The 10,114-nt window shown below is 46.5% G+C and overlaps 2 protein-coding genes across 2 annotated transcripts; both read right to left on the bottom strand.

Moving 5' to 3' along the window:
• Positions 1–106: 106 nt before the first annotated feature.
• On the bottom strand, positions 107–1,442 carry BP5553_05553 (Phosphoserine aminotransferase; the record flags this gene model as incomplete). Its single annotated transcript, XM_032014176.1, has 2 exons — positions 107–476; positions 532–1,442. 2 exons carry the CDS (start codon positions 1,440–1,442, stop codon positions 107–109), a joined length of 1,281 nt encoding a protein of 426 aa, XP_031870776.1.
• A 2,131-nt stretch (positions 1,443–3,573) lies between these two features.
• On the bottom strand, positions 3,574–8,157 carry BP5553_05552 (putative Bud site selection protein BUD4; the record flags this gene model as incomplete). The annotated part of the gene is made up of 5 exons (XM_032014175.1): positions 3,574–4,026; positions 4,081–4,811; positions 4,872–7,842; positions 7,916–8,038; positions 8,137–8,157. 5 exons carry the CDS (start codon positions 8,155–8,157, stop codon positions 3,574–3,576), a joined length of 4,299 nt encoding a protein of 1,432 aa, XP_031870775.1.
• Between the last annotated feature and the right edge of the window lie 1,957 nt (positions 8,158–10,114).

Genomic DNA, 10,114 nt, shown 5'->3' with positions numbered 1-10,114 from the left:
CAGAGCTTCTTTTTGCTTGAACATATTCTGTGATCACTTTAGCATAGCTGAGGTTAGTGCCACCTTTGAAACCGATTCTTTGACTGGCTTACACGACAACCTGCTATTATGACATTGCGAAAGCGCGGATAAATTTGGCAAGCTTCTCTGCACCCTCAAGAGGAACCGAGTTATAGTTGCTTGCTCGAATTCCTCCTAGCGAACGATGGCCCTTTAACCCAGTCAGTCCTTGGGCGATACCCTCCTCTAGAAAGGCTCTCTCTGCGGTATCCATATCGCCACCTTTAATAACCCTGAAGCAGATATTGATACGCGACCGCACTGCCTTATTGGGAATGATCTGGTAGATCTCGGGAAACGCCTCAATGGCATCATAAACAAGTTGAGCCTTCTTGTTAGATACAGCTTGCTGTCCTTCAACCTTGTCCGGATATGTTTGCAGTAACTTTCTAAGAACCTGGCCTATAATGTATACACTAGTAGTATAATTAATATTATCTTGGTTAGAAATATTAATTCACTATAACTTACTCGAAGATACTCAATGTATTATAAAGACTATTATTCTTTGCAATAGTCTCGTATTGGAAGATGATAGGTGGAATAGGCAGACCCAGTTGTCTCATTAGATTTGCTGAAGGTTGAGAGGTGAAAGGCGGTAGAAAGCTCTTCTTGATAATCACAACGGTGATACCGGTTGGTCCGAGGTTCTTTTGGGCGCCGAAGAAGATAGCCGAGAAGTTCTTGACTGGAATCTTTTTTGTAAGGATATTCGAACTCATATCGGCGACAACAATTGGCCCTTTCCCGTCAGGGCCCGGCTGAAGAGACTTAGGAAATCCAGGAAATTCAACCCCATCAACCGTCTCATTTGAACAGAAATACACCAAGGCAGCATCCTTAGACAGCTTCCAGGTGCTCTCATCCGGAATAGTTCCAAACTTACCGCCGTTCGTCTTGCGACTGTCTGCCGCAATATTGACATGCTCTGAGCCAAAAAGTCGCTCGCCCTCAGCTGACGCTTTCTGTGACCAGCCGCCGGTAATCAGATAATCGATCTTGAGATCCTTATCCACGGCCTCCTTGAGTCGCTGGATCACCTTAGAGTCGTTGGGATCGCCTTTAATCTCCCCAAAGATCTCTTGCTGCTTGCGGGTAACCCAGGCGCCAACAAAATTATACGCTGTAGCAGAGAATTGTCCTGTGCCACCGCCTTGCATAAAGAGGATCTCGTAGTCGTCCGGAATATCAAGACAGGACACCAGATCAGCTTTGGCTTGATTAATTACATCGGCAGCTAGCTGCGAGCGGTGAGAGTGCTCGGCAATACCCAAGCCGGTATCATGATAGTTGAGGAGAGCTTTGGCAGCATCCTCGAGGATGTCAGTAGGAAGCAGAGCTGGGCCTGCACCGAAATAGGTGATATCTGATCTGGAGGGCATGACGCCTCTATAGTATCTGAATTTAAATGTATTGTCGAAGCCCACGTTTTGAAGGGTGGGGTTGAAAGCTTGTCGTCTGATTAGTTAGAATAACTAAAAGGTTTGAAGCCGACACGAAAATATTTTAATAGTGAGGTTTTGCTTCGTCACCTGAAGCTGATCTCGGCAGGATCTTGGCAAGAAATTATGCGAGTAGGATTACAGTTGAAGCACGTGATTTCTAACATATAATTGACTAAGCAGCCCTTGAATCATGGGATTTATTTAAAATTATAAAACTTATAAAAATAAATCGCGCGACGCGAAAAAGATTTATTAAATTTAACTTATTTAACCAATTAAGCTTTTTAACACTTGCGTTTAATCGATTAATCGAGCTAAGACATATGAAGGAAGTACAAAAGGAAAGTATGCTAGGTCAAGGACCCCTGAGTAGGCGAAGAGTAATGCTTACAGTCTTCTGGGCTTGATCTGGCTCACGTGAAACCTCACTTGCAGCGGGTCCTACGGAAGAACAGCGATACCTTCTAGCCGTGGTATTTAAAGGTTTTGTGGTACCTTTCTCAGTAGGTACCTTCTGGCAGGTAGGCGGGCAGGCAGGTAGGTAGGTAGACTAGATAATATAATACTATTACTATATTATAAAAACTGTTCTATTTGATCCTTTACGAAAACGCAGATGACCCCTAGGTTAGGTTACCTTGGGTCGTACGGAAGATAACCCACGTGACTCAAACCCTAAATTTGAGCCTTATAAATTCAAATAAATAATTTAGTTGCAACAAAATAGGTCGGCTGGCCCAATGGCAAGGCGCTTGACTAGTGAGTACCACAACATCATAAGTTCTTCAAAAGATTTAAATACTAATTATCAATTAGCGATCCTCTTCCAAGGTTGAAATCAAGAGATTGCAGGTTCGATCCCTGCGTCGATCAAAATAATATTTTTTTCTTTCGTTTTTTGTTTTTGTCTTTTGCAGCCCTCAATATAAATTTGAATAAACGATTTGGTTTCAAAAAGAGAGGTCGGCTGGCCCAATGGCAAGGCGCTTGACTAGTAAGTACCAACAATACAAAGTTATTCGAAAGATTCAAGTTCTAACTCTCCATTAGCGATCCTATCACTAGGTTGGAATCAAGAGATTGCAGGTTCGATCCCTGCGTCGATCAAAGTAATATTTTTTTGGGTTTATTTTTTGTTTTTCTTTTTAGCTTTTAGCCCACAGTTATCACACACAGGATAATAAGGAGGGAACGTTAAGCGAACCGACGATTAGATCGGTTCGGTAATATCCCAAAAAGTACTTTACACAATAGTAAAGAATTTTTAGCATAAGTAATTAAGTAATATATCACGTAATCAAATCTAAGCACAATAGAAAATACCTACTTACGTATCTTGGATAGATACTCTTTAACTCAGCAGCATTTTACTTTGCAGTGGAAGCGAGGCTATTTTCTGGTCTAGACTTGAGCATTTAATATGTAAAGGGGTCACGAGGATAGCAGTCGTCCGAAGGAACTAAGTCACCAACTCCCGCCTTTTAGATAACCACGGAGGATCGAGAATCAAGGGTGTGTGAATCCACGTCTTTAACATACGATGAGCTCACTAGTTGCCCCATGTCAATCAACACTGGAAGCCAAGACTACGTCATAGCATACGCATCTTCAATCAGCAGCGGAGGTCTCAAAAATATTAATGGTAGGTTATATTCATAATTATCATCCTCATGTCATTTCTTGGTCTCGATACAGCAGACACTCCATTTGGTTTTTCAAAACAAGAATCTGCGAACATAAGAAAGACCAATATCAAACGCCCCCCTTCCCAAAACACCCTATAACACAGCCTAAGCACCCTAATTTGTTCATCACGCCTCTCATCATTGACCTGAACCCAGTCCTCGTAAATAAACCGAAGTGTCGGTGGAAATAAATGCCACCCGGGCGGAAGTCAAGGAGATCGTGAAGCGGAAACATATAAATACTGGTCGGAGTAAAATCATGATTGCCATCAAGAACCGAAGAAGCGAAGGCAGGCAAAAGGGTATCATGATTTCGTAAAGACCATGACGACATTACCAAGTGGGGAATATGCCTTGTCAGCGATTATGAACGTGTCGGGTCGCTATATAATCATGCTCTTCGTGCGGGTGTGGTGTCGCTCCTTTCGGACAGTTCCTCGCTCGTTTCTCCTGGAGAGGCTATCCTCACGCTTCAAGACCAGATCACACCAGCCGCTCTTGGTGGCATCGCCCTCTTTACCAACGCAGGAATCAAGGACCTTCATCCAGCCTTCTTTGTCGGCGCTGGTATCGGCATAGAAATCTATGACTTCACCATTGTTGAATCGGATTCGGAAACCTTCTTCAACAAACATGTAGCCTTCTTCCTCTTCCGCAAACCCTGACTTGCGGCGCTTGCCACCTTTGCCCGTAGTCTCCTTTTGCGTAAGAGCACGGCGGTCATCAATTAGCTTGGATGCGTTGGCAAGATTGATGGTTGCGCGTGGCTGGCGAGTTGACTCATGATATGCCGTGAGTTTGCTTCCGACAAGCTTGAAGTAACGGCGACGCCAGTACTAAGGGCGTGTTAGTCATGTGTCTCTCGATTATGAGTAAAACTTTAAACTTACTGGACAATCACCGCCCTGTTGACTCAAGTGACCTTCCCAATTTCGCGCCAGCGCAAGCTCAGCTTCCTTCATCTCCCGAATGCACGAGTTCATGCTCTTGGGCATATCATCATCTGTAGCGCCTTTGGGTTTGGGGACGAAGAGAAGTTGTAACTCAAGCTTGCCCACTTTATACGGTGCCCGCCGTTGAACAGTGGTATTTCCACGCTTACTCTTCACACTTGATGAATTACTCGCCTCTTCTGTCGCCCATTCGTTAAAACAAGCCACATCCGCGACGTATGGTCGGCCGTAGCAGCGAGGCTCATGATCCTTGAGACACACATAAGTACGTCCAAAGCTCCCGTCCTCGGCAGCAAGCGGAGAAAGTAGGTCCCATGCCGTCGGTTGCGTGGATGCCCTCTTTGCTTGGGCATCCCGTCGGTTTTGCTCTGTGATGCGCTTCTCTTCTTCCTTCTGTCTCATCTCGAGCTCCTTCCGTTTCTTGGGTGACGCAAAAACCCGGCTAAATGTTGAAGGCTTTTGCGCCTTGTGAGTCTTGGCTGGTTCGGCCACACGCTTCGGTGCTGGTTTAATCAACTTCGCATTGAGAGTCAATTGGAACTCAAGCTCATTCGGGACCACGAGCTCGAACTCCTGGCCGATTGGTGCATTCCTTCCAAGCTCTAACCACGCCGTAGTTACGCAGTGGACTCCGTTGTCCAAGGTCAAACTAAACCAAGTTTGTTCATCTAATATGGGTATTAGCACCGTTTCAAAAAAAAATATACTATTTGGCCGGTCAAGCTTACTCTTCGGAAGTGGTAGATCAAGGTCCTTCACACCTATCACCTTGACAAAGAGTCTTCCCCTCTCGCCAACCTCTTCCACACCGGGATTAACGAACGGCTCGTCTTCTGTTAGGATACCCAAACCAGTGACATTGCTGCCTTGACCTGGCATAGGAGGTACTGGACCTGGAGCAGGTCTCTTGCGAGGACTCGGCTTATCCTTGAGGCTGTTCTTCCGCATCTGGCCATTCCATGGCTCTACAGTCCAGGATTGGGGGCGTTCCTTCTTCACAGGAGAGTTTCCGGCCGAACGTATACCGCGGGAATCATCTGCTTTGTCGACATCGCTGCTGGCAACGACAAGCTTGGTGTTCTGTCTCATTAGGTATCCGCGCTGTTTCCGTGGAGTAACGTTAGCATAAGAGGTTAAATATGTGGTGTCGTCAAACTTGGACACTTGTCCATTCTTAATGTCGAAGCATAATGAATGTGAAGAAGATAGGTTAAACGCAACCTTTTGGGCTTCGATCACCCGGTCGAAATCTTGGTCGAGACTCAACCCCAGATCGCCACCGATGTCCAAAGTCAATGATCTCTTCTTAAAACTCGAATGTCTTTCCAATCCATCAGAATCGATGGCCTCGCCAGACCCTTCCTCCAAGCCTAATGACGGCCGGCTGCGGTGCCTTTCGGGAATAGGTGGAACACCTGGCTGCTCGCCACTCACGTGACGTCTCATCTCTCGCATTGCCATGAGATCTGCGGGTGTGGCAGATGGTCGAGTCTTGAGCTTGGAGCCGGAAGACTTAATAGTTGCAACTTGTTCGGGAATGCTAGGTGAGTCGCGGGCTGGTGAAGGTTCTCTCTCAATTGGGTGTCTAATGACAGACTCTGGTGTCCCAACTTCGCTCTCATCTTCTTCCTCTGGACCCCACCCAGAACCATCATATTCTGGCCTTGAGCTGAGCATCTGGGGTCCTTGGGGTGTCTCAGGCCGCTGGAGATATTCATGAGCTTGTGACATACTTGGAGCTTCAGATAGGCGGTCATCCTTGGGTGGTGGAGAGGGAGCCATATAAGATTCAAGGCCGAGATTAAACTTATTGTTCTCCAAGAAGCCTGAAAATTCCGGGAGGGAGTTTCTTGCGTCTTCCTTGATCGGATCTGGATGGTTTAGCTTAGGTTGCGGGCTCTGGGCACGCGGGGTTGGGGGTCCGTCGTCGTCAGGGCCACTGCTTGAGTGGAATTGGGGACTGGTGTTAGAGGCTGTTGGCTCGGAGTATTGGCTCTCAGTGTCATCCTGAATTGGGACTTCGCGCTCATTGTTGTAGGCGTCTATTCTAGATTCGGTGGGTTGGTACATCTCTGGGATGGAATAGACATCAACGGGATCTTCCTCTTCTAGCTCAGGTTTGATGATAACGCTCTCGTCTGCAGCTTCACTCTCAAGAATTGATTCTTCCGTTGTCGGAATTGGGGTGTCTGGGTCAATGGGAGTAGGACGCTCGGGACTAGAGCTGGGCATAGGGGATGAGAAATTGTAGTCTGACTCTCGGCCAAAATCTTGTCCGTTCACTTTTCGCATAATCGACTCTCGAGAAATTCTGGGAGGGAGCTGATAGGATCCCAAATCAGGAAGATCATCAATAGTATCTTCATCTTCATGGATGGTGATGGATTGTTCAGGCTCTGGGGTTTGGCTGTTGCGGTCACGAGCTCCAGCGCGTCTCATTCGACGCTCGCGCTGTTGTTCGGCTGCCGTCTTAGGCTTGTCATCATCTTGTATCATCATCAATTGCAGACGCTCTTCAAGAGACATCTTCCCACCATTGATGCCTTGAAGGTCAGACTTGCTGATAGATGCTGGTGGTGGAGGTGATGGCAAGTTTCTCATGATGGCTCGTTCCGCCGCTGCAGAGAGTCCGACCGAAGATGTGGAGCCACTTCGTGCAGGGCGGTTCATGCCAGGAAGAGGCGGTAAGGGCCGATGGTCGCCATTCGAGTTCAGCGAGTCATTGCGAGTCGCAGCTGTGCGTCCAAGTGATGATGACGGACGGGCGTCCGGCATAGGGCTACCTTCCGGGCCATCAAACGGATCATCGAAAGATCCTGACATAATACCACTATTATGTGTGGTTGGACTAGCATGTCGCCAATCATCTGGGCCAACAACAGGAGTCTTGTCGGTGTCTTCAAGAGATGCATCGAAACTATCATCCTGCTGGAAAGAATCTCCATAGTTATAACCATCGTCGTCTTCATCCTCTGCAGAATCGTAGCTATTTTCGCGTGATCCAGTTCCAATCGAAGACAAATCTGGAGTGGCCATTTCGTATTCGTTGACTTGCGGTGGAGCCGCATCGAACGTAACGCTCTTAGCATGTCGATGAAGGATCCTTCCTGGAGGAAGACTTCTTTCGTCCCCGGAGTTCTCCTCCGAATGGGGCCCATTCTCTGAATCGAAGCTAGACTTTCCGTCAAAACGACGTGTGGATAATGATGATTTGGTTGGAGATGCCTGATCTTTGCTGGGTGACCGCAGGCTGTTTGCTCCGGCTTTGAGTGGTGTTCTTGTAGGACTATACAGAGGCACGGTAGTCTTGCTATCGGCCCTGCTGTGACCGAACGGTTGTCCACGTTCAGCAGACCGCAGCCCCTCGAGGCCTGATCCCCCATATGCATTGCCTTGGATTTGTTTGGCTAGTGGTCGTTCAATGAAGGGTACTGAGGTTGGATCGTACTCTTGCTTCTGTTCACGCGCAAACATGTTGCTATTCTTGACACGCGATGCACGCTGAAGTCGTTCAATTGAAGATCGTCGAGTTGGTGACGGCGATGTATCTCTTGCACCAAATATCTCGTTCTCTGACTTGAATCGATTTGGTGTTGCCGGATCGCGCCCTTGCCAGAAGAGCCGCGGTGAAGAGTTGCCTTCTGACGCATTGAAGGGAGATGACTGGAATGGAGACGAATCCCCATTAAGCATCATTTTCTAGCCGTAGTTAATATTAGCATTTAATTCTCCGAATGTCGCACCACCACGTAACGATCGGCCAAGAGCTTACCTTTGTGGTCTGATTGAAGCTTGGGGAGTTTCTTCTCGTCTCAGTTGGAGCCAGCTCAGAGAGGGGGCGAGGCAACTTGGTCGGAGATAATGAAGGTCCTTTCTGTATACGCAAAGGCGGCACCTAGTTGCTATCAGTAATCTCGATCTCCAAGCTCGCCGATGATATCAACAACACTCCGCTAGCTGCATGAAAGTAAACAAACAATGGCGGGAACTCACCGGCTGCGAGGGCGAAGCCATCCTACTGTCTCCACGAATCTGGCGGCGGGCTACCGTATCTTCCAGAAACTAAGATTCCGGACGCGGACGCTATTCTAAGACGAAGTATCGCTCAAAGTGGTGATGGCATGGAAGAGGGACAATGTTGATCCAGATATGCGACGCGAGGAATGCGCGCGAGAAGTGGCCGTGGCTTTGGTGGAGAAGGAGGGTGAACCTCAAATATAATAGAACCGATAACCCTTCCCTTCCAATGAAATACAACCGCACGAATTCTCGTTGCTGAGAGAGAAAAGGATGACGATGTCGATTGTGGGAGTGAAGTTGATATGTGCGACGTTATGGTTCGTGAGGGGGAGCTTGTTGTGGTTGTTGTGGTCGGGCAGATGTTGCCATGGCAACGCCCGCCAATCCTTGGCCCTTGATGCCCCATAATATTGGTTTCAGGCGATCGATCGGCCCACATGCAAAACTATTTCTAGCACCTGTGGCAGCAAACGGGCCAACAAGATATCGGACCTTGCCCTTCCGCTAAAAGATCAATACTCCGTATATTACGGAGGCATAACTGATTAGTGATTCGTCGCAAGATAATTGCTCATATACTCCAATCGTCTAGGTCCCGGAATTCTTTTACTCCCGGCCGCAAACTTTCGCTTTGGAAAGGGGCATGTAAACAAAGACGAAGCATGAAACTTTTCCCACCACATGTGATTATAGCTAACCTTGAAGCAAACAAAGGCGTCAGAATTCGCATTCTAAGATGCGGTGTAACGCATTATCTACGGAGTATCACATCGCCGCATTAGACTCTTGAGAGATATCGAAGTATCTATTTAAACTGTCGTTTTCTAACAGAGTAGGAAGCGGCAGCCAATAATTCTATACCTGCACACAAACTATCCAATATTAACTAATATTTCCTTGTTATAGAGGTAGACTGGATATAATCTCCAAAAAATCCACCATACACAAGTACATCCATATCGTCCTATTACCAGCGCTACCTTCGGCATCTAAACAACTATTTATTAAACACTTGCGTCATGTTTGAAAAATAGCGTAAAGCATACCATTACGACGACACATGCAAAATGTGTACATATCTCCTAAGTTGTCCGAAATATCCATATGCAACATACATTCCGCTATGCGACTAATACATGGCCGCAGGCATTAAAATCAGGGCTCCGGTGGAAAAAGACATAAAAGGGAAGATCCTAGGCTTTGGGTAGCAAACTGAGGATATCGATATGGAGAAAGGTTTTATAACAAGTCTATTTAATTTGTGTAGTTTCTTCCTACTTTAATGTTCCAAAATCCACTCATAGTACATATCACCTCTCCCTCTATCTAGATGTACTACTACATTCGTTGGCTAACCCCATATTTGTCGGGTTATCAAATTAATATTTTCACAAACGATGTAGCTCGTTCCCCACCTCAACCGCAAGACAGGTACATTTCAAAACTAAAATGACACTACTTCCACCATTCAAGAGACTGGCTATCCAGCCATCCTTCTCCTGCCTTAATACCCACTGGTCATCTATGTAAGAGATACCGGCTGGAGATATATGGAGTAACGAGGCAGAACGTAAAGCAAGCTAACTTGTACCATAGTTAGGATTACTTTTGATAAAAGCTATTCATGGGGTGCTGTGGGTTCAAAACCAAATCCCCATATATTATGGGTTGGAAATATAATATTTTGGGCAAACACTTTCAACGTTATATTGCTAAAAGTATTCGAGATTAAAATTTAAATAACAGATATATTCAGTAAGCCAGTAGAGACTCAAAAATGCCTCCCAAACACAATACAAGCAACCGCCATTTGTAGTTCGGGCCCTTAATCGAGCAAGTAATTCCTCATAAGTCTCCCAATAGCGGCAGCTGGGTCAATCCTATACTTAAATAGCTGGAGCTCAGTAGCTAGCAGTGGACGGAGGTTTACTGGACAACATTGACACTTCAT

Source organism: Venustampulla echinocandica (genome assembly GCF_003357145.1).
Source record: "Venustampulla echinocandica strain BP 5553 chromosome Unknown scaffold_2, whole genome shotgun sequence".
NCBI lineage: Eukaryota > Fungi > Ascomycota > Leotiomycetes > Helotiales > Pleuroascaceae > Venustampulla > Venustampulla echinocandica.
Note: the sequence above shows the minus strand (reverse complement) of the source record. Positions and strands in the feature narration are given on the sequence as shown.